The sequence below is a fragment of the Pygoscelis adeliae genome, unplaced genomic scaffold (genome assembly GCF_000699105.1).
Source record: "Pygoscelis adeliae isolate BGI_AS28 unplaced genomic scaffold, ASM69910v1 Scaffold135, whole genome shotgun sequence".
Classification (NCBI taxonomy): Eukaryota; Metazoa; Chordata; class Aves; order Sphenisciformes; family Spheniscidae; genus Pygoscelis; species Pygoscelis adeliae.
Window position 1 is genome coordinate 3,403,112 of NW_008824908.1, and position 25,392 is coordinate 3,428,503.

General features: G+C 39.7%; 2 protein-coding genes across 2 annotated transcripts in view; one reads left to right on the forward strand and one right to left on the reverse strand.

Annotated features, from left to right (window-relative positions):
* The window catches only part of LOC103917741 (dynein heavy chain 5, axonemal-like), a 174,586-nt gene extending 154,713 nt beyond the window's left edge, over positions 1-19,873 (forward strand). Inside the window, 4 exon segments of the mRNA XM_009324931.1 lie at positions 2,811-2,943; positions 12,493-12,701; positions 17,589-17,810; positions 19,149-19,873. Of these exon segments, the coding sequence (XP_009323206.1) occupies positions 2,811-2,943; positions 12,493-12,701; positions 17,589-17,810; positions 19,149-19,367 (783 nt within the window). The 3' untranslated portion in view covers positions 19,368-19,873.
* Positions 19,874-21,872: 1,999 nt separating this feature from the next.
* Positions 21,873-25,392, reverse strand: part of MURC (muscle-related coiled-coil protein) — a 19,713-nt gene continuing 16,193 nt past the window's right edge. The window contains exon 2 of the mRNA XM_009324932.1: positions 21,873-23,988. Coding sequence (XP_009323207.1) covers positions 23,332-23,988 — 657 coding nt within the window. The 3' untranslated portion in view covers positions 21,873-23,331. The remainder of the gene's footprint in view (positions 23,989-25,392) is intronic.

Here is a 25,392-nt window from a genome sequence, read left to right on the forward strand (position 1 = left end):
TGCTCCTTTCTTAAATCATCTTGTTTTATGTTAGATGACAGCTGTTTCCATAATGAAAAGGAGATGTTGTAAGTGGGCTTTATGGAATTGGTATATTAATCTCAGAAAGGCTATTTTGGTTAATGAGTTTTGTCTTTTGAGGTTTTTTTTTGTCAGTTGGGATCCATCTCTTTATGTCATAATAAATACAGCACTGGAAGAACGTCATCTGATTGCTTGATAAGAATTCTAATAAAAAACCAGTCAATCATAACTCATAGCTGGTATTTAAAACTCAACAGCAAGATTTCCAAGAAAAGCACTATATTACACCTAGTAAATCTCACTGCAGATCAGGCTTCATTTGTATACAATAAGGTAGGAAGTGTGTATTTTTTTTCAGTTTTCATATCTGGAGCATCAATACTTGATGCTCCAGGCTGAGTGCCTTTAACATATCTAGGACAGATTAACAAATTTCTGCATTTTTGGTTCACTCCATTATTCAAAACATTACAGCTATTTTTGTAGGTACACGAAAATAAATCAGAAGAATGTTTAAATTCTGAGAATTCACTAGTTAAATTGTGCGATTATCAGTACAGTAATATTTTGGAATATTTATTTCATCTTCTCTTTGTAGATTCATAAATACCAATATTTTGGAAAATAACCCCTTTAACAACATCTTCCGTACAATTTTTCCTCAAATGGGAGAAATTCTTCCTCTAAATGATCCCCAAAAAGGACACATGCTTTATACACTAGAAAAAAGTGTATTTCTTATTTAAAGGATAAAATGCATGGACTATATTCTGTATAATTCCTTTCTTATTAAGTGGCATGCACTAGACTTCTAAGTATTCTAGGAAAAAAAAATCAAACTTTTTTTTGCTTTTTTGGTAAGAGGGAGAATTATCAATTCCTGTGAAATTTTCAGAAAGCAGAAGCTTTTCCTGGACTTTGTATGAAAAAAATCAGACTACTTCATTGTGTAAATTATCCAAAAAGAGTTTATTGTCTCAGCTCTAGTCTCGTGATAGCTGATTTTAGTAGTTTTTCCTCTTCTACAGGGAGAAACAGATTAACTCAGTCTGTAAAATGAATTGTCACACTGTAAAGCATTAGCATAATTGGTTGGCACCTGTTTCTTGGACATTCTGTCTGACAAACTCATGGGTCCTTGTGATTAAAATATGATTAATAACCTTACTGATAGCTGTCTCCCAAGGAGAATAGCATATAAAGTTGAAAAAGAGTGTTTTATTGGGCTTGGAGTTGAAACTTGAGAATTGGAAATTGGCAAAGCATTTACTCATTTATACTAGCAATTATAACTACTCAACTGCTATATTATATTCATCTTACAGAAACTTGCTATTCAGTGTAATAATAAGATCTTTAGTAATGTTTACTATGTGCATATAATGTATAGTATACATAATAATGTATACAATGAGATATATGAGTATATCTGGAAAAACACAAAGCAAAATCCAGTGGACTTCTGGCCTTGATGAAATAGCACGCATTATACCAAATCTTGTGGCTTCTACTTGGCTGCAGTAGAATTCCAATGATATTCTGCTCTTTGAAAGAATAGACTTTCTAACTCTTTCTTCATCTTTTGTTAGTAAGCTCAAAATAAGCTCTTAAATTATTTTAGCAAACTGATCTTACGGGTCAACTCTTTTATGATAAATTAATGGCCATATAGGTATCTGGATTTAGGATCTTATTTTACTGTTTGAGATCTCTTTTCGGTTCCAGAGTCCCCTTGCAGAATTTCACCTGCAGAGGGAAGGAGTGACTATGGCAAAGATCAGGGTTCAGGCTGCTTCAGTGTGAAAGATGATGCATGTGGCTGAGTGGTAGCGAGTACAGAGAGAAGGCCATTGGCTTTCTGAAAGCAGAGTCATAGTGGGGAAAAACACCTGAAAGTCTTAAAAATCAAGAATTCTGGTACTATGTGAGGTATAGGCACCATGATTTCTGCAGGTGCCACTAAATCCTCTCTCATGCACTGTTGTATACAGTGATCTTTGATGTACGTGGAACATACAGTGTATGTCTGAAGCATATTGTATATGCATCATATGCTAAAGTGAGACAGGGAATGCTTTTGCTACTGTTGCTGTGACATGTCCTTAAGTAACATAGGCAACTAATGCCATTTTGAAAACGTTCTCTGCTGAATATGAGTGAAACTGTTATCCTTAAAAATTAAGAAGGCCAAAAGCTTCTACCTACAAAATGGTGCACATAATGGTGTAACAGAATTCTGTGGCATCTGTAATATTCCTGGCAATCTTGCCTCTCTAGTAATGCATCCATGAGCACCTTGTCTTATGAGTGAGTCACGTGCTATTGGAAGTAGCTGCTTTTATATATCATTGTGCTTGTTAAGTTGAACTCCATTTGTACCATTATTTCAACTTAGCAGGGCAAGAAGAGGTGAGAAAGTTCACCTAGCACAATTTGGAAATATGAAGAAGTTACCATCAAACATGCTTTTGTGTAGCATCTGGGTTTTTTTTTTTAAGATCTAAGACCCGACAGCCTAACAAGGACAGAAGGAACTGCTGTATCCCTTCAAAAAGAGGGAACTTTCCCTCCTTAGAATGATGGAGGAGCTCCTTTTGGTAAGCTAATGAGTCACAGTGTGCTAAATCTTACTGTTGGCACAGGACTTGCACAGCCATCTGTTACATAAAAGTTTCTTTTCTCAGGAATTATGCGATACAATTGGAAAAACATCCTTTTGCTTTCAAAAATTATTGCATGGGAAACAGGAGATTACATTTTATAATTGTTGCACTATTCTTGTTTAGGTGAAAGCCCAGCTTCAAAAGATGGGAGCTATTCAACCCATAAACATATTTCTCCGTCAGGAAATTGACCGCATGCAACATGTTATATCAAGAGTTCGAACTACACTGACTGATCTCAAATTGGCTATTGATGGTAAGTTACAATATTAAAAATCATACTAATTAAGATGCAATATTTATTACTAACAGTTGCTTATACTATATAACTAAATAGATATTTCCCCTCCTTTCCTCCCTTTCTACCTCTTTCTCTTTTGTTGTCTCCTTCCCCCCCGTTTTTCTCTTTTTCTCTCTCTTTATCCTATGACCACTAATTCTAGCCCTTAAAGCCTCCTGACTGCATCTCTAAGGACAGTCCACCTTAATTTATTCTGTATGCATGTGCTCCAGTATTGCAGTTCATGTCCCACAGCACTACTACACTTCTGTGGTTCTCTCTAGGATCTCTACAGAGCTCAGAGGAGCTGAATTGCGTGATTAGGTCCACAGGTCATGTGCCAGAGTCATTTATGAAATTAAGCTGAGACATAATGATACAGAACAAGGTAGAAGTGTCGCTGCTAAGTAACTGAGAGACAGGGCACTCAGGAGGCCAGGTGGTAAAGACTCTAATTTAAGGTGAGATTTGCAATGTTCGTGAAACTGGTTATACCAAATAGGATATCTCTAAACGGAAGCTGAAGGGAGTGGGAGTGCCAGTCAAAAGAGAATGATAGGGTTCTGCTTTTAGGAGGTAGGCAACAGCACTCTATCTCTCAGAGACAGGAGTATTTGGCTGAAAGTGAGCAATGGTGAATGTAATTAAAGTAAACGAAGAGTACAGGCGACTAGAAGCAGATGGAAAATTTGATCAGAAAAGGAGTGAGGAAAAAGAAGGGATGATGATGTTACTGTCTGCTTTTTGTTTTCACTTCCCATTTTGTTAATCTGCAAGAGTTGAAATATCCAGGAAGGAAAGTATACTGTTGCTTAGCCAAGCTTCTTGAATTAAAAATAAGGTTAAGATCTCACTCAAGTCTGCTCTTCTACAGCAGAGAGGCAGAAAATATCTGAGACAGCAAACTCTCCATACAGGGAGAAGGTCAGAGTGCCTCAAAACTAGTCCCTTCTGATATAGGTGATAGAAGTACTGTGATCTGTCTTACTGGCGTTTTCCAGTCTTTTGACAGTAAGTCTTTCATGAAGGGAGATTTTTTTTAATTTGTATTTTTGTTCCATGAGAATCAAAACAGATTTTTTCCTATCATTTGTATGATTCACCAAGGCAAAAGTGCATGCTTCAGAAACATAATGCCTATAACCTGAATCTAGGAAAGAGGTTCATAAATGTGCCCAAGGCTAATTAGCTTCCATATCCTGTAATAATCTATGCAAAGATCAAGCTGGAAGAAACAATTGTCCTCTGTTTCAATACTGAGCTGAAAGTTCCCTTTTATATGTGCATAGAGTCCCTTTTCAAGTAAATTAAAATAATGCTTTCCATCCAAGAAAGTATTAATCTTTCCCTGATCGTGACAGATATATTTAAAGTCTCAAAATGTACAATAGTCTGCAGAGGGGTGGATAGTAACATAATTTATTTGCACTTAGTATTCAGTTCCACAGTGGGCACAGTCCTCTACCAGGTGTTTAATCAAGTTAATGCTGTAACTTTTGTGCAATCCTCTAAAATGCTATAATTTTCTTAGGGACAGGCAAGTTAAATATAGTGAAAAATTGCTCTGAAAACAAAATTGGATGTGTAGGTATCAATAATGATTAATGGCTTCTGGGAGATTCATGATACATCAAGTGCATGTGGTAGACTGTTAATTGGGGGACGGAAAGAACATTTAGGCACTCTCTCTTGCCTCAGCAAAGGGGAAAACCCCAACCTCGCTCATACTAGATTCTCCCCCAAAACTAGTCAACTACAGTCTCAGATCATCTGGAGTGCTCCTTTTTCTTTACAGTGAGGTAAACTGATCTGCCTGCTCAAACAGGTCGTGTGAATTTTGACATCTGCCCTGGTCATGCATCTGGCTCTGGCTTCAGGAACCTGTTAAGGCCTGAGCACGCGGTTGCAGCAGATCTAAATTTTCAAACAAATTTTGTGTTTAAGAATATAGCGCGTCTTCATGTTGTGTCATGTAGCTTTGTGAAAGGAGGTCTGAATATTTGATTCTGCAGTTTGGATGTGAATAGATGGACCTTGTCATTTTGCTGTTGCTCACTGAGTTACGTTTGAGGTAATATAAAGCTCTCCTCAGTGGGAGCCCATGTGCAGCTGAACATGAGGGATGTTGGGGGGATTAACAGAGCCAGTTTTGTCCCTCTATCCAGAGGGCAGATTAAGCAGTGTACAGCTTTTGGGAGGGGTGAGGATGCTCAGCATATGTCCAACATGTTTGTTGGCAGCTGTGCCCCACAAGCCTGCAACTCCACTAATAAACTTTGCTGCCCAGAGGGGTACTTTTTTTGGATCAAATTGTAATAATTAGATTGTAGCTGCACTTTGTACTCTCAGTTATGTCCCAACCATTGGTTCTGTTTTAATTACTTATTGATTGCCCAGAATTTATTTCACAGTTGGTATAATAGAGAGCTTCACATAAATCAGAAAACAGCAATGATGATTGTCCTCTCAAGTGACCTAAATAGAGGCTATGTTCCAAATAGAGAAATATTTTTCAGACAAGGAAAGAGCTGTTTTCTCATCTTTTCATCTGGGGAGCTGTAAGACATGGGGCTTGAACCAAAACTCCAGATTCTAATGGATTATGATCTTGACCCCCTGGCAGAAGGTGACCATATTCTTTGTAGGGCAGTATATGAGCTATAGAGTTCCTGTGTACATGCCCTATCTTCTTCCTGTGGAAGCGTAGATGCCTCTGGCACAGAATACTAATACCCTAGCTGTTTGTTGGGGAGTGGGCACTTCAAACCCCCTCTCCCACTAATGAAGATAGTATCTTTAAATGCAGTAAAATCTAATGACCCATTCAGTTATTCCTAGTGTCTTAGAGTTCATTTGAGTAGCAGGGAACTGAATGTGGCCTGTCTGTGAGATTGGGGCGGGTTCTCTTTATTTTTCTGTACCCTGAAGTAGGAGTGGTAAGTGTGGTAAGTGGTAAGATGGCACCCTGACATGTCTTCTATCAGTGAAGAACGTGAGAAGAGAGATTCTGTGTTATCCCTAGTCCCCCTTGAGTGGCTTCCATGAATCTCAGCAGTGGAGCATGCTTGTAGTAGCACTGAAAGTGGATATTGAATCCTTGGCAATGGAAATAAGCACAACTTTTAATTTGGTTTTATTTCCTGATTTTTTTTTTTAACCTATTTAACATTCTGTTTAAGGGCTTGTCCTGAAAGAAACAAATGCTTAACTCATTTATTTATTAGTATATCTAGATTCTACTTTGGTCATAAAACTGCAACCACTTGGCATTTGTTTCTGGTACTTTATAGCTTTGTGTTTTCAAACTAATCTTTTGGAACTGCCTACTTCATGAACAAGTGAAGGCCGTACAAGAAACCTTGGATTTGCTATCCTTTCACGTCATGTATGTGGCACATGATCACAAAACTCCTGCTGCTATTTGTGCAGTACTTGCAGAGGTAGGAGAGAGAAGTCCTTTTCCTGTTAACGTATTTCCTGAGAATATAGCAATCCCTCTAAAAGCTTTTACATGACTTGTAATGTGTAAAGATTTGTTTCCAAAGGCCCAGAGTTTTTGTTCCTTACATTTTTCTTACTACTTGAAAGACAAGCATTGTGCAAATACCTACAGGAGCCAGAAGACAGAGAAGTGGAATCAATACAAATAACTACTTCAGAAGTCATCATGGCATTTGTCATGGAGAAGCTCTACCAGGCTTAAGCAAACCTTCTACTGCAACTACAATATGGCACCCCTCACGTTACAAAGCTAGCATATTTTCATGCATATAATGAACACCATACATAACCTACATGCCAGGACTTGAAAAAAAAATCACAGATTACTCTTATCCTACACTGAAAGAGAGGGCAATCAGAGCTTTTGGAGTAATAGCATCAGGAACAAGGATACTACTAAGGGGAGATGGGACTTTGCTATTTGCCCTCTTTTTACCCACACAGATGCATACCATGTGCATGTTCTTTAAATGACGCATGGCTTATATGCATGAAAACTCATTAAAATTAAGACACTATCATGTTTCAGGTATATGTTTATGCCAGGTTGAGAAGTGTGAGAAAATACAGGTGAGACTATTGAGACAGAAGGTATTGGAGAGTAAAAAATTACGCATTTTTGTATGTGTTTCTAATATTTTTGGAACTTCATAATTCAGACAAAGCTGAATAATAACTGTCAATAACAAGGCCTTGAGGAATACTGGTGCATTTCACTGGTTTCTGTACATGTCAGTTATTGATTTGCTACCTTATTAAAAACTATTTAATTACCTGCTTTTAGCTCCTCACCATACTTACACTGCATTGCTAACCAGCGTGTTGGCCTTAAGTGTTGTCATTCATATAAGAATTTGTTGAAACACCCAGAACTTCATGTAGACGTGAGGTAGCATATAGTTCTACATAGATAATAGGAATTACTTAGAATCCTCTGATAATAGGAATCACTTAGAATTTCTACGTCATCTACACAAACTTGTGTTAAGCCCCTGAAAGAATGAGGTAAAGGTTCACTTTTTTTTTCCAACTCAGAATACCATTATCTTGATGGTAGTGTTTGCATCATGTTGCTGCAAGGAATTTCTGTTCATTGTATGTAGCACCTTACAAGAGGGATATAAATGAACTCCAAAAGAGCCAAAAGAGGTAGCTGATAACTCATTCTAATCTATGCGGTGAAAAACTGAAGCTCAGGAAACTGGTCTTGCCAGCGTGCACAGGAAAGGTAATTTCCCGCAAAGGGAAGGAGTATGGACTCATTCCCACTGGCTGGCTAAGTTCTGTTTTGACTCATAATGCCTAAGACTGTTAACTAATACAATTTTAGTCTGGCCTGCTGACGATGCTAATAGACTTTTGGATTGAAAGATCTTGGGCTGTTACCTTACTGATTCTTACAGTATGTGTGTACGGCTGGTAGGGATCACCTGTGTATTCCACTTTTGGATGAGGATTTTATTTGAAGATGATTAAGAGCACTCAGTGAGGACATTAATGGAATGTAACAATAGGGAATTCATTTGAGGAATGGAGGGGATGAGTCTAGTATGTCTTGTGGCGTAGTTACTCTTGGCTCAGCAGCTCTCATCCATTATTTACTTCTCACCCCGATAAGGATGCCAGAATGCCTCCTGTTGTCTTTTACAATGTGTGGCTTGTTACTTCTGGACTTCTTAATAAGTGTTATGTATGCTTGCCACGATGCTGGCCAGGACAACTGTTTAGAAACACACATTGCACGTTTAGGACAAACTACAGAAAATAATTTATCTGCCTGTTCTATTACTTTAGCTCAGGGTAGTGATTTGTATTACTTTATGGGGGGTGTGCATGGATTTAATCTTCAAATTATTGCTTTAAAATTTTTATTTTCAGTCCTTTGGTGGGTGTAGCCAAGTGCATTTAGTACTGGAGCTGGTAAGTTTTCAGAACAATTTGCAAGGTTACTTTCAAATTGCCTTCTTACTGACTGAAGGAATTAGCTGTTGCAGAGAATCTAGGATTTGTGTGCTCTTCTGTGTGAAAAATCGCATGCTACTCAAGTTTCTCAGTTCCTTTCATCTCTCCTGACTTGAAGAATTAAATCAGAGGATTCTGCACCAGAAAAGGAAGGTGGGAAACAAACAGAAAACAGAACATGGGCAAAAGTTAGGTGCAGCTGGAGAGAATACCACAGTATACAAGCAAAAAATGGAGAGCGTGTTGTGCATTGCAGGGCTCAGCTGCCTGATTTACTCTTCCTGTTCTGGAGACCAGGTGCAAAATGAGGTGATAAATTGTTGTGGGCCTTGAGATTAAAACAGCATGGTGGAGTTAAATGAGCTCCTGAGAGCTTCCTGGGAATCATCTCCAAATGCTGAAGTGCCCAAGTGCTGCAAGTGAAGAAAGAGGGAAATACCCAAAGAACTGCCTGAAGCAAAGAAGTTGACTTCTTTCAGCACAGGAATGGTAGTCACTGAGCTAGCAGAAACATACTAAAGCTTGCAAAAAAAAGATTAAGTTTTAAGTATGGGGAAACATACATTAGCTTTTATTGTTTTTATCTAGTATTCTGTATACCTTGTACCTTTGGGTGGAAGAATAAATAATGCTTTCTTTAGGGAAAGCACAAGCAAGTTAGCTGTTGCCATAAGGCAGAAAGGGAGGAAAGCTTATGAAGTTACAAGCAAGTTGGGATTTTCTCTTCAGTATGTTCAATGAAGAAGAGGGAGTTGCAGCTTGGTGGTGGAGGCAAGGAGTGACTGGTCCAATAACAAACCTGGTTGCTTGGGAGGTAAACTTGATTGGGGATTAAAGGCTGAAAAGATCAACTTCTATAGTTGCAACTGTGACAGTCAAGAATGGATTGATGCTTTCACTGAGCTTTTTCCTCTGTGTACTGTTAAGGCTAGCTTAACAGACTCATTGTCTAGCAAGTATTGACCTTAAGGGATAGTCTCCAATCTTACTATAATGATGTCAGCTATTGACAAACTGTACTTGATGGAGAAACTAGCTTCTTCTCATCTCATTTATATCCTACATAATTATTCTGGTTGTTCTTGATTCTCATCTGTGCCTGTGGGAAGAGAATCAGCCAGTGGATTGGTGCTTTTTTTGGTTCATGCTGCAGTTTAAGGTCGTTCTTTTGTTCCTAAGTTTATCCACTCATTTAAATGAGATACGCACATTTTCTAGTCCAGATGCAGGCTTTCCTAAATGTGAAATTCAAGATGCAGATCCAAATTTTACAAATTCCACAGTTTTCAGATTCAGCTTGTGGTAGGTATAGTAGTGAAAAGGGGCAACTCCATGAAATAATCCAAGGTCCTAATGTAGTTCATTCAAAGCATTACATGTATTGAGTGAATCACCCTAAAACCAGATCAATTTAGAAGAACGGACTATTTACTTTAATTAACAATAAAAATTAGTTATCCTCAGAACTGAGTACCTTTATTTGGCTTATTCACTAGACAGCAATTGGATAGATTTAGATGTGGTTTAGAAGTGAGACGTTATAAATTTAGGGCAATGAAAAAGGGGAATCCTAATTTCCAAACTGTGTATACTGTGCAAACAGTATGGTTATAGTACATATTATTTTTGAAGCATGGAAATACCCTAATGCCTTTAACTGACCTGACCTTTCATCAGTCATTTTCAGATGGGCTTTATTCCATTCAAGAATGGGAATATCACAAAGTAAACCCCAAAATAACCAAGTTATAAACAGCTGCCCTGTTTGATTCATAGAACATTGAAGCCTGTCATGTTAAGTTCATAGGACATTCAGTCTCTTTGTATGGTAACCAATGCTCTGAGCTTCTCGGAAGTTAAATGTGAGAAGCCTATGGTGTTGTGCTACTCATTCAATTTATCAAATACAGTTTTTCAAACACCTGTATCACCTTTCTCCAGAAAGATGCCATTATTTTTCTCATGTGTTATCAGTTTTATTTCTGACAATTATTTTATTTTTTTAATTATTTTTATTTTTATCGGAGTAGTTTAGACGCAGTAATGCAGCCCAACCCTGGCAGATGTCATTTAGTGCTGAAATTCGAGCACTGTATGCGTACTGCCAGAGAGGACACCCACTCACTAGGAATATTTATGCAGCTATATGGGCAAGGCCAGAACTGTGAACATACCTCATCCTCAAGAACACTCTGGCTTAGCGTTCTCAGCAGCTGCTCTGAGTCATAACGGGCAGACATCCTAAGAGATTTCACCATGCTTTGGGGCAGAGACTGGTTGTATCTCCCTATCTGAAAACCTCCAGCCTGCCCACAAGAATAGAGAAGAAAATGTGGCTCTCTCACAACCCTTGTTGCAGGAGAAAGTTGGCTGCATGAGCCTGAAAACAAGGAAGAACCAGAGATGAAAGAGTTCGTTCTTTCTTAGTTTGGATGGTAATGATCCCCAGGGCTCAAACAGGGTGCTCTTCACTTGTTTTCTGCCCTCACTATGGTTGCTCCAAAGTTGAAACCAACACAAGTTGCATGACTTTTCTTCACTTTTTCTGCCTCCAGAGAATAAAGTGTATGGTGTAATATTACATTTTTCTAGGCAAAGGGGAGATGACACAGAGTGGCTTCTTTCTTAAATTTTGGTGCTCTTGGTTGTATGTTTGAGAAGATTTATACCCAAAGAAAAGGTTTAATTGTGTTATAAAAGACTCTTAGCTATCCCAAAACATGATTCTGAACCTGACTACGAAGCCATTACAGAGAATGCGGGATAGGCAGTATTTTTTAATATTTGCAGTTTTGTAAAAGTTGATGGTTTTCTCCTAGCATTTGTCACACAAAAAGAGGTGCATCTAAATGAGAGCAGGTCATTATCTGCTAGAAGAAATTGAATCCTATTTGCCATTGCTATATAGTAGAAAGTACCAGATTTGCACACCCTGTTATACAAGTGTTTAGGTTGGCCACTGTATTCTTCTAAATTAAAAGCTGGTGTTTGGTTTCTGGATATTCTTCTCCTTACCCTGAACTGAGGACCTGCCAACCTCAATGGAAGGAAGGGATTTGAAATGCTTACTTATTACAGGCCACGTTTCCTTACAGGTATGTTTGGATGGGCCACTGCAGTTCTTGTTTGCAATCACCCAGACCACTTCCCTTTCCTTTACATGTTCTGTGGTGGAAGCCACCTAATTCTGTTTAGTATCTCATGTAATCCTTGTGGCAATTACAGCAGTTGTGTGTATGATGATACATTGAACATTGGTATCTCATGAATATTTAATTGGAATGGAGGCTACCAGACCGGTTTCTATAATTTAAAATATTTTAGCTGGAATAGAGAAGACATCCTGAGGCATGGCTATGTGCCAGCTCTCAGTACTATTGAGAGTACAAACTGATAAGAAGTAGGAACTTCTGGCACACGGAATGGTGAGTGTCACTGAAAAATCACTGTCTTGGTAAATGCCAATATTTTAATGGAGACAACAGTACTATGCATGGAATATGTGAGTATGCACTGCCACTGCCAAAAAAATTATAAAATCTTGCCTCTAGCTTTCTTCTATGTACTGCTTTCCTATTGAGAATCTTGATAATGGAAATGTACAAAGTTATCATTAATAGCAGTGAATTTCATGAATATAATCACTGTCACTACATGCTTAGGATATAGATGAGTTACACAGTATATCTCTATCATTGATCATGTATGTAGGAACCATTAAAATATATTAAAAAGTTTTAAATGATTAATCACATTCCAAACACAGTGTGAATATAATGAATATAAATATTGTGTGTGAGGGAGAAGGAGCTGTTTAAAAAAAATCTTTATTTCTGATCAAAATAACAGAAGAAATATCATTTATCTTGTCACCTCTAGCTTTGAATCAAGTCTTACAAGTTTGAGCAAATGAACTGCAAACTGATAAGACTTTAGTGCAACACGTGTGCAATTAAGGCACAACAAAAGAGGGTTTATTAGACTCAGAATGTAATTTGGAAGTTTTAATTGCCTTTGCAAGCTAGGGGAAAGTTCATTCTGAATGTTTTACTTCTCTTCCAGGAACCATAATTATGTCAGAAGAATTGCAAGATGCTTTAGATAATATGTATGATGCTAGAATTCCAAAACTATGGTTTAGGATTTCCTGGGAGTCGGCTACTTTAGGATTTTGGTTTACTGAGCTTCTTGAAAGAAACCAGCAGTTCAGCAGTTGGCTTCAGGATGGCCGACCAAACCAGTTCTGGATGACAGGATTCTTTAATCCACAGGTAAGATTGCCAGATTGATCTTGCTAACTCCTATGTAACAGTGAAATTAGATCTTGAGAGAACTTCAAGCTGACTTAATCATGGCTATACGAAGTGTAACCTAAATTAAATTTTTAGCATAAATGTAGGATAAACTAACTTCAACATTTGTTGAAGAAATTTTTGCTAAACCAAAATAATGTTACTGAAATAATGGAATGCATCTTCTGGTTGCTTTAATTATAGTGTGGAAATTGGGTAAGTACATCTTTTCACATTTCAACATTATCCTCCTTTTTTCCCCTCCTCTGCTACAGTAACCTGTTTTTCATTCATTGTATGAAAAGCCCTTTGAGTACAAAACAAGGTAAGTTTCAAAACTTTGACACGGGAAGAAGAGATTTGGACTTGGCTCTCAATCCTTGCAAATCAGTTCCTTGAAATGGAAGGTTTGTTATTTATACCACCCTAGAATTGTGCCAGACGTGGTCTGCAGAGACGTATAAAAAATTCAGCCTCTCGCCTGCACCATCTAAAATAAAAACCTGGCACAAAATGAAACGCAAAAAAGGGAACAGCTGAGAACAGAGTTAAAAGAAGTAAAGTATACATACCTAGATGATGTGTAGTTTCTTTGCACAGCTATCCACATTCATTAAAGCTTTTTATGATTCACAGATGTTTGTGGGAAGTGCGAGTTGTGGAAGTGAGTCATTGTGAGAGTATCCAGCCAACAGGTTTCTGTGAAGCCTTAGCAAAAAGCTATTTTAAAGATCTATTTTAATCTCAGTACTTGTTAGCAATGCAAAAGCTAGCTGAAACAGCTGCCTAGAATAGAGAAAGCAACAGTGGCAAATATTCTCTAGGACTACTGCTGGGAAATATCCATCTATCATCTGTCCTGTCTGTGTCAGCTGTCTGCCAATACCACTTTATAGCATGGAAGTGTGCTCACAGAATCCCTGAGCAAAGGGTTCCCAAGCAAAAGTATGAGGGAGAGGAGTTTTAATAAAATTATTATGCTTCCATACTTGGTTTGTTTGCAACACATTGATAGTACTCAGTTACTCCTGAGTAACTTTTGCAATGATCAGGCTGGATTCAACCCTAATAGGCTTTTGGTTTTGTTGGTGGTTGCTTTTGCACTACAGATGAGCAAGAGCTGATACAGATTTGGTACTGGCCATTTTAGCTGGCTTTTTTGTGCTTTGGGGTTGTGTCAGTTCTGAAACTTTGCCATCCCAAATTGGGCATCCTACATTTTTTTGGATCTATACATCTGGATTTCTCAAAAAAGCTGCCAAATAATCAGAGTAAAATATGCCCAAACAAGTTGTGATTTAATACACCATACTAAGTGAGAAAGCCTGTAGAAATACAAAAATTAAACACTTCATAACACGTAGTTCTAAAAGTCCCTAAATACATAGTATGCAGAGAAAAAAATCCCAGAATGAGATCTGCTTACCTGATTTAAAAATTTGTTTGTGCTGACAATCACAAGCTTAAGAATCAGATAGTTATTGTTACGGTCTCTATTTTCTGTAACCCAGGCTGTGGGCATGGCTCATTCTACAAGGAATTCACCTGAGCAAAGACTCCTTTTCTATTAAATGAACTACTCTTTTGTTAATAGTCATATTGCTGTGTTTAAAATCAGTATTTCATATGTTAAGAAAATTGATTTTCATCTCAAGCAAGTTGAGGTGATGAAGTATTAGTGCTGCAGTTCTAATGGCTTGTTTGTAATACCTGAGAAATTGTCAGAAAAATCCTTTCATTTGAGAGATGAAATGGAGCTCCGAAGTAGTTTGTAATTTGCCAACTTGCACAGATCTCACTGTTTGCTTTATAGGCAATGGATAAATGCCATGGATAACACAAGACAATAAAGTAGATTTATAGCACTGGGAGAATGAGGCATTCTGGCAATAAAAAATAATATAGGACCTGACTCTGCCTTCTCTTGGACTGTTTATACACTAGGATAAATTCAGTAATTTCACGGAAGTTAATCTTTATTTATAGTGGTACAAAGGAGAGCAGGCTCAGGCTTCTATGTAAAGGAAACCTGATTCTCTCCGTGTATCTGCATTGGGCCAAGATCACTGGGGTGAACAGAACAAGAAGTGCCATGAATTTTCTTCCCTCCTGCAAGTTAATCTGATGTTACTGGATTTTTTCCTCAAAAAACTTGACACTATACATATCTCATTTCTATCTCCCAATTTCCGTATTGTGGCTGATACTGTTTTATCGTTTCCTTGTTTGCATCTCTGTATCCAGTTGCTGCCACTTGTTCTATATATGGATTTTAAGCCCTGTGAGGCAGAACTGTCTTTCTGGTTGTATAGTACTTAGCATAATGAACCCTCAGCCTATTTCTGAGACCCTTAGATGCCAAAGCAATATGAATATGAAGTACAATGCCTCCATTCCTCAGTGCCCACTTAATTCTAGTAAACCTGCCATAATTTTCTTGCTGTAGAAATTGCAAAATAAGTGACAAACAAAGAACCTCCTAAGCAAGGTCAAGGAGAGAATATGATTGTGACAGCAATAGACTTAACTGATTTCAGTATTTCTTGTCATAGCTTCCATGGATGCCTGCTTCTCCCTCACTAGCAGGTTCAGACTTAGTTTACATGGGTTGTTAGAAGGCAAAGGGACAAAGCTTTAGCAGCCTTCAGTGAGCAGGCCAGGGAGAAATTCAGGAAAAGGCAGGTAAAGAGAGAAGAAGAAATTTTCCCTGTTTCTGAAATCTCAATATGCATGTGTGTGCCCCCCCCCCAAAAAAAAAAAACAAAACCACCCAACCCACACAAATAAACAAACAAAAAAACCCCAGGGCAAAGATGACCAGAAATCAAAACAAATGTCATGGCAAGTGGTCCATTATGTCCCTGACAGAGGGTTTTGGGGGGAGCCAAGCCCTCAGCCATACAGTGGCACCTCAAGCCACTTGATTCTTGTTTATTGTGCCATTCACCCGCTCTGGGATACCCAGCTGGGCCTCCAGCTCACAGCTGTAGTCTTTAAACACTGTCTAGGATTCATTCAAATGAGCAGATAAGTGTTACAAGTCCTGCTGCAGACAGCATATAGGTCCTGCCATCTCTGTAAGAATAGTCTGCAATCTAAATCTTATCCCTGAAGACAACTCACAGCTCTGAGCTTACTTTTATTCCAGTGTTTCCACAGTGCCTTTGAACTGATTCCCTTAATACAGTCATTGCTCTGTCCTGTCCTCTTCAGGCTCTTCTTTCTTTAATATTTCAGTTTATCTGGGATCCAGTAGCCCTCTGGGGCCTTCTGGCAGTGAACGCTTCGTGTATTTTAAACTATTGGTTCTAGCATGTTTCTACAAATTAAAATTCTACAAATTAACTACAAGGATTCTGCTTTCATTTAATGGCATTTCTGATAGAAGAACTTGGCCTTTAATCCTGTCTCCCTTAGCTATATGCTAGAGTACTCAACTACTTCAAACGCAATTACAATTATCTGTGCTATCACAAAACCTCTTTAAAACACTTGTCCTGGGGTCTGTGGAATGATATTAATGAGAAGCAACCAATGTCAGTTAACTGAAACATCTGAGTTCATGAATGTCATCTCATGTTCTCATAACTTAAAGGGTATTGTGCTTAGCATGTGCAACAAGCACTCCAGTCCCAGTAGCCAGAGATTGGCCCCTGCATTCAGTAGACCAATGTGCTAATGCTCCCGCATCTGACTTCTTTCCGTTCGTTTGGCCCTAACAGTAGGTCAACAGAGCATCCTGCACTGTCAATATTGAAGAAAAATAAAAAGCTTGTTCAGTTTCCTCATTGCTCCTGATTTCTTCCTAGCTGTGCTGTTGGCTCTCTAATACCCACCTTTGTGTGTTCTCCATGTGGGTCTGCATTCCCATATCTCTGTCTCCAGATACCTTCTTTCTCTGCTCTGAAATCTGTCCTGACACTTCTTCCTTCCTAGTTGTCCTTCTCAGTAAGTCCCTCTTGCTCTTGCATCTTCATTTTTTGTGTTTTATTCGTTCATCTCCCAGCTATGCAAATCGGTTTCCATAAAGTAAAATAAGGTTGTACATCTACAGCATGTCCACTGGAAGTGCAAAGCAGTCTACCCTCCTGTCTCTTAGGACTGAGGTACTTCCCATGTACTGCAGTGTGCGTGCACACGGACAGTTATATGAGAGAAGCTAACCGGCATCTTCAGCCTGGCTTGCTTTGTGATAGCTTGTAACCGCATCATGAGATTGTAGCTCTTTAGAGCAGAGAGTTAGTTTCATTCTGTGCTGCTGAAGTGCTGTGAGTTTATCTTGCTGGTGTCTACCATAGTATGTTGTTATAATATATTAAGGCTTTGCACTGAGCAAAGTGGCAGAGGCATTTCACTGTTTAATTGCATGATTCCAGTTCATACTTCCTTTGTGTTCTGTAAAATGCTTCATGACTTGTTGACTGAAAAGCGTTTTTACAATGTTGGTATAAGAAAAGGTGAGTAATATAGCACACAAAATACCAGTGTTATTTGTAGTGATTACCTGTATTTGGAACCTCACAAAACACATTAATCTGGCAGCCTTGTAAACCTCTCTCCATCTGGCTGGTTGTAAAGTAGGCATGTGAGGTGAATGAGTTATACGTGCAGCTTCCTATATGTTAAATAAGCCAACTTGGTGGCATCTTAGCACCAACACATGCACACCAAGTACATAAGAATGCATGGTACCGGGAAAGTGTAGGAAAGGATTGGATCTACACTACTGAAGTTAGTTTTATATCACGTGAGATTCTGTGGGATGAGGTTTTATACTGCTGATGTCATTTATATAGGAAAAAAAGTTGGAAATGGGTAAATTCAAGTTTTTTTTAAAACCCTCTATGTCATATTCAATCTCCTTAGGGATTTCTGACTGCTATGAGGCAAGAGACAACTCGCATGAATTTAGCAAAAGGGTGGGCACTCGACAGTGTTGTTTTACACAATGAAGTGACCAAGATGATGAAAGAAGATGTTGTTGGCCCTCCTCCTGCTGACATTGGTGGGGTTTACATATATGGCCTTTTCCTTGAAGGGGCAGGTTGGGACCGCAGAAACAGTAAGCTGGTCGAGTCAGCACCAAAGGTAAGGATCAAGTGAGCATGACTGACTGTGGCATAATATGGTGTGATCTGAGAACACCAGGAAGTACTTTGAGTGCCTGCAGCAGTGGTTTCACAACAGGTTTTAAGAGGGTAAAACACTAGCAGGGCTGGGAAGAGGACAGAGTGTTTACCCACCAGAACCAAACAGAGACACTTCTGTCAGAAAATGAATTTAGGATGCGCTGCACTAGAGCAGACCAGATGCTGGGCTTCTTGGCTTCAGGGGCCCTAGAAGCACAGCTGTTTGAATAACATAGTGCACCCATAGCTGGCCTTCTTTTGACTGACCAAGTGGGAACCTATCACAACTTCCAAAGCCCAGGACTCGGTTTGATGACAGCTGCTGTGGAGGCTGGTGTTTGGATGACTAGAAATCCCTGGCATTTGTTTTTGAATAGGAGGAAGAGTATTCGTTCTGGGCTTATGCTCAGTTATCCATGCATGGAGTTACATTTTGCTGATGTGACTGAGCAGATTTAAAATTTAGCTATGGAGTAGTGATCAGATGCTGTGGTCACTGCCCAGGGAAAGCTGCCATTGCGTGCACTGGTAAACTTTTTCCAAACCAGTGATAACTGTCCTGGAATTGGAGTTGAGGTAATTCCTCTCTGTAGGTAAAACGCTTCTGTGTCTGGCTGAGAGCAAACTTTTCCAAACCAAACCTTGCCAGCAGTAGCTTCTGTTGCCTGGTTTGTCAAAAGACACCTTCAAACATGGTGTGCTCTGGAGTGTTCAGCAAGCCTCCATGTTGCTCTTGGGTTTGGGTCTTTTTTCCCCCCGCCAATGAATATCTTATATTGCTGGAAGACCTGAGGGGATCTAGTCTGGATAAACACCCAAGAGGCACCTTGGATCTTTGAATCTCCACTGCCAGCAGTGCAGAGGTAACAAGGAGGCTTGCGAAATGCAGCTTGGCCTTTGTAGCTCCAGTCCTGCCATTCAGGGAACAGGAGGTGGGGAAAGAATGGGGAACACTAGCCAAAGGGGCAAAGGACGGGAAGAAAGACAATGGTCTCTCTCCCTCCTAGAACCACCCTGTCATTTTTCCATCTGCTTCCATGGCGTGCAGTTTTCCAGGTTTCTGCTGCTTTCTTTTCCTTCCAGGCCTCCTGACATCTGTTGTCCCTGAGCTGCCACTGGCTTAAAGTTAGGGTCAATATAGTAGTGGGCGCAGGACTTGTGTTCTCGCATGTACCTTTGCTGAGGTCCTGGTGCTTTTGCTGAAGGCCATCACTGAATCTAGTTCTAGCGTTTGGAGTTCAGACACCCTATCCTGCTTCTCTAATGCTGAGCCCCGTGTCTTTTTTAACATTCTCAGGTGCTGTTCACAAGTCTCCCTGTAGTCCATGTGTATGCTGTTAGCACGACAGCACTACATGACCCAAAGAAGCAACAAGGAAGTGTGTACTCCTGCCCCGTCTACAAAAAGCCCCGGAGAACAGATCTGACGTACATTTTCTCTTTGTATCTGAAAACAGTGCAGAATCCTGATCATTGGACTTTACGGGGAGTGGCACTGCTCTGCAGTTCAAAATAAGGACAGATAGCTATTAAAAAAGAACCACCTAGGAAGATTTATCTGCAGCCAGTAGGACTTTCATTGTTATTGTCAAAGTGATGGCTACCTTCTCACAGGGGTATGGGAATCAGCAAGTGACGTATAGAGATTGTGTTAATTGCACATACATCAGTTTACTCTGTTCACAGCAAAAATACTAAATGTATTTATCCTGGGAATACCAGAGAGAAAACAGTTGCAGGTGTAAAATTCGGCAACTGTTATAAAACAAGTGAGAATATAATCAACTAGCTTGCTTATAATGGAATCACTAGGACAAAAGTGCTTGTGATAGTGACAACTGCTCTAACATTTATGGTGGTTCTTTTGTAGATGTTATCTTTTCTTCTTAATACAAGACTTCTTCATAATATAATAATTCTTCTAAAATTCAACTTTGTAGTTAAAAACTTGTCATCCATAGCATTATTAAAACTGTAATGACAAGGGTATTAAACATATGGTAAAACTTTATGTTTATCTGCATATATTCCAATGCGCAGTTCCTTTGATCTTGCATTTGTAAACTTACTGGGTGGTTTTACAAATGGATGCTGCCATTTCCTTGGATAGTCACTTGTTTATGCAAACAAGCATAGAAGTTGTACAAACATGTGAGTTTATCTTTGCACAAGTAGTGGCCTTTGCACATATTAACTGTTCTCTAAATCTATATCCCATTATAAGGAAGATGTGCACACCCCCCATTATTAGCGAGAAAAAAGTTTTTAAACTCTTCTCAGAGTAAACACATCTGAACACCAGTTTGGCTCTATTAGCATTTGTTCCATTGGTGTTATTGCCTGAATCCTGCAAACTCAAACCTCTTAACTGCTTTTTATTCTGCATTTTCCATCAGTTTAGGTAAAAAAAAAAGTGGAAGACACACAGGCCATTCCTGGGAGTAGATTCACCTGAAATGGTTGAAGTCTTTTTTGTGTGTTACCACCATTGCTGTCTACCCTGTAATTGAAGGGTGGTTGCTGCTGCTCTTTTAATAGACAGACAGTTATTGGCAGAAAACGTGTTTGGCTTTTTTCACTAGCACAAATTCAAAGCAAAAGAAATTGCTGTTGGATGTTATGAAAGAAGGACTTGCAGTGAGTGCTTTGCTAATCACTGTTTTTCTCCTTGTAAACACTTTCAATTTTTGTATAAACAATTTCTTTCAGCTGGTGTCTAAGAAAGCAGTTCATCCTTTCCCATAACCAGTTTTACTCTGCAGTTAGGAGCTGCGGGGCTCTTTCCGTGAGGAAGTTTGATATTCACACTCCCACCCACAACTAAGCAGAAAGTCCCAGATTCTTCTTGGAAAACAGAGCAAACAGGGACAGGGCCTCTTTCTCCCCCTGAGCCGGGAGCAGCACACAGTGCTGGTGAGATTGTCTTACCAAGTGAAACCACCTGTTCAAAAAATATACACCAGGCCTCCCTGCAGTGCAGCTGTACATCAACCAATTTCATGCAGAATTTTGTTTCTCAGGAGGGTGAAGGGTTGGGCTTCGAGATCATTGCTCTTGGAAATTATGAAAAAGATAAGGGGACTTCAAGCAGCAAAAGGCTGTGCTGTTGTATAGAAATTGAGGTTGTAAACCATAGTGTTCTCCCCATCCCCTACCTGTATGAGGGGGTATGGAGTAAATTAACTTTGATCTCTTGGTACATGTAAAATTCAAGTCAGTAACATTGATGATAACTTAAAATGAAAAGTGTACCTTGGAATACTTTGCACACCTGAAGAACTCACTACTTGCTATGAAAACAAATCATGCTCTGAACAACTGAAGTTAGAAGTAAACATTAAAAAATACGTATTTGAAAGAGGTTATATGCGGTGGTACATGATAAGCTCCATGGAAACTGCATCGCTTCCTTTCTTTGTCAAGTAAAATGAGAAAATTAAATGCTATATAAAGAAAATCTATAGGCAATTATGTTCTAGCCATTAGTGTTCTGCTGTATAAAAATGCAAAGAAATAGCTTCTTTGAACTTTGACAGTTTAGGAAAACGTCAAATCTTGCAGAGCAGAATGCAGGCCGTATTACAAAAGAACCAGACAAATCATACAGTATTTCACTGAAGATAGCTACAGTTTTATACGGAACTGGAAGAAGAACATACAGTCGTCTGGTTCCAGAGAAGACTTCCTGTAACTAGTAAAAAACCAACCAAACAAAGCCTCCAATCTATCCCATAAGCAAAACCTTTTTTTCTTTTTGCATGTAATTACAGTACAGTGGAGATGTACAATTTACTGTTGAAAGAAATGTCTTCCTCTCCCTGTCTCCCTCTCTTGCCCTATCCTGCCCTTCCATTCGGTGGAGTTGCTGCTTCCATTCTGGCAACATTAATTTGATTTGAAATGTCACTGACATAGTATAACATTGACCTTCCCCAACCAGTGTTCCCTAGTTACTATTGCTAAAGCTGTTTCACTTCAAATGTGATGTGCACCAGACTAAATGAAAGAACTGGCAGGCGGAATATTTGAAATCAAACTAATTATATTTAAATTATAGATTAACAATTAGCTGGGAGTCCTCAAACAATGTATATAGATAACCAAGTTATGCTCTGCTGTTAAAATGAATCTGAGATATTAAATACAATCATACAGCTTTTGGCAATATTGTACAAGTTCCACACAGATCGTAATGACTAACATTGCTTTAGGTAAGTGCTTTGAAGGCAACTCCATTTAAGAATGAAGAGAGCAATACAGTCCTGCACCCCACGTCAGCGCAGCGGTCGTGTTTACAAACATATCTGATGCCAGGGCACTGGCTCCTGAGTGTTGCAAATAAACAGCATTCCATACTCCAAAGGGTGTCTGTCTCATAATCCCTGAGGCTGTGGCTGGTCGGTAACGATGATGATAGGAAACAAAGAATTGGGTTATGGGTTGGCTCTGTACTTCAGTGGCTTTGTAGGGTAGATTTTAATTGCAGTGAAGTTCAGAAAAAGCACAGAGAATGGAAAACAAAACAATTCCCTTGTCTGGTCAGTTATGTCCATGAGCCCTATGATCCTCTGGCTAGAGTAACAATTCTTCAAAAGATCTCGAGGACACTTCAGTTACAATATTCTAATCTTTTTCTCTATTTATCCAGAGCCCATGCATTAATCTTGTTTCTCTTTTACAGCTTCATACCCTTGCCCTTCTCACAATCGCATCTTTCAAAACATGAATACGATACCTCATTCTCTTTTCCTCCCACTATTCCGTATTTAATGTGTTTTCTGCTTTTTTATTCTTACTCCATAAGTGCAGAAAATGCATTGCTTACGTACATCAAACCTTCCTCTTCCAGAACTCTGGAAATAATCTTTAGTCATTTCAGGAGCTTCTCTTTTCCACTGAGAAGAAACACAATTTACTCAAAACCCTATCATTCCTGCCACATTTTGTCACACCCTGGATAAAGCAGGAATTTCCTCCTCCTGCTGTTTCAGTGAGGGCCCTTAAATGAAAATATTTGTATAGCTAAATGGACATTTTCCATAGTTCTTCCTTTTGCTAATATGAAGTAATAGCTTTGTTACTGTTTTCTGATTAGAGGAGGTGGTGTAAGATAATGGAAATAATTATCATACTGTTGTACATAAAACTAAAGAGAGTCATTAGGCTGTAAAGTGACTGCTAAATCAATCTTGAAAATACAGCAGATTTCCATCTCCCTTTGACATGCGAGTTCCATTTGGGTTAATAATGGCTATCGGCACACTGCAAGACAGGGTGGGGGGGAGCCCCTTCATTCAGTTCGCATGGCTTGGCTTTTGTCAGGAAGACAACACTACAGACACCCGTGTAAATGATAGAACACCACCAGCACGTTTTGTGATATGACACAAATTCACACGTTTTTCTAAAGCTGAGTGAATACATACTGTGTTATCTCTTGTTCAGGAAGGGGTAGTATGGTGTGTTTGCTAATTGATTCCTTATGCCGATTGCTTTAAGTCTAGCAAAGGGACATCATCTCCTCCTCCTCCTCCTTTTCCTTCCTGCTTAGGAACAACTTCTGGGATTGTCACTCCTTTTTCAGTTGACTGGGAAGCACCTTTTGTTGCGCTGTTCTTGTCTTTCTTTACCTTAGTGATCACTTCTGTGTAAGAGATTTCTTCAGTGAAGGGCTCTGCTGCTGCGAGCTCAGAGGCGATGTGCGCACCGGCTTCCTGGATCCCCTCCTGACCTTCGGCGCCTGTTCGTTCTTTATTTTTTTTATGGATCTTGAACGTCTCCTTCGTTGGGGCAGCTTGTGAAATGGTTTTCTTGATCCTTATCCCAGATTGTTTCAGTCTCTCTCCTGACTGCCTGATCCTCTCTCTCCTCTCAGGGGTCACTATTCTAGTTCGAAGCCTGTTTACCTTCTTGCCAAAATTTTGTCTCGTCTTTTGGATGTTTTCCCTTGAAAATGCCTTTTTGATATCATCTATGCGCCTCATGCCTGATTTCTTGAACTGGGTTGCTTTGCTTTCTTCGATATAATATTCTTCATCAGAAGACAGATCATCAGGTGGGAAGAAATCGTCCTCTAGAGTTTCACCTGCTGTCCTCTCTTTGATAACAGAGAGAGATGAGGGACACTCGGTTTCCTCCTGTGAATGAAAGCACAGAGTCATCTTCTAGCAAGTGTGTTTTAAAAGGATGGCGATTCAAGCATTTTGGTTGATGGCCTGTACTTAATTCATGCTAACTGAAATACAATGTTGTAACAAAGTAAGGTAGGCTTGTACCATCCGTCGTATGTGAACTATACAGAATACAAACGGCAGAAGAAACCTTTGCCATGTTCTGTAAAGACATTATGCCTGATTAAAGATTCCTTTTCAGTGTGGTTCTACCTGAAACTAATGAATGCCATGGTCTTACGTGTATTGGCCCCTAATGGTTTTCAGAGTAGATTTGTCTAGTTCACTTTTTTTTTTGAAGCTTATCTGCTTCTCAGAGATTGGACCTAGATCCATTATTTTGCACCAATAAAAGTAGACATCCTGTAGACAAAAGAGGCTCTTGTGCTTGTGTCAGCTGTACACTCTCCAAATGAGTGCCTCAATGATACCAGTAGTTTCAGTCCTTTACTGTCACCAAGAGAATTGCACATTTTTGACTAATTGGAACTTAACAAACAATTCTGCTGCTGCCCACAAGGGGACGAACCCCAACATATTAACTTACATGTGCTGGCTCCACAAGGGGACAAAGTCACTAAAGGAATGAGATGTTATTCGCTAAAACCAATTCCATACAATTCACCCAGCACCTGCACCATTGCTGAGATGAACTTGGCTTGTTCCATCTGGAAAAATATGAATGACGCAGAGCAAGCACCTCTATCTCCTGTGGTGAGTTCGGTGACCTGTATGAGCATGCGGTATTAGATATTTATATATGATACATATTAGCTGCATGCTTGGAAGTGGTGGGAGATAGATTGGTGGAGCCACACCCTACCACCCCTGAGGCAAAGGCAACAGATGGAAGCTCCACAAGAAGCAGAGGATCCCCTGCCCTCTTGCCACCAGGCAGAAGGAGGGGACCTAAGTGATGGGGGGGAATGGAAACAGGTCCCTGCTCAGGGTGCCAGGTGAACCCCCACCCGGCCTCCCCCACCTTCCCAGTTGCCCTTACACAACAGATATGGGGCCCTGGAACTTGAGGGCCAGGCAAATGAGGATGCAGATGAAGGTCCATCCAGGGGGTTGCCCAGGGTGAGGCAGTCAGCCCCACACATTATGGCTGCCTCTGCTAAGAAAAAAAGGAGGGTGATTGTCATAGGCGATTCCCTTCTGAGGGGAACAGAGGGCCCAATATGACGACCGGACCCGTCCCACAGGGAAGTCTGCTGCCTCCCTGGGGCCCGGGTCAGAGACATTACTAGGAAGCTCCCTGGTCTGGTGCGGCCTTCGGACTACTACCCGCTGTTGGTTATACAGGCTGGCAGCGATGAGGTTGCAGAGAGAAGTCCAGAAGCGATCAAAAGGGACTTCAGGGCACTGGGG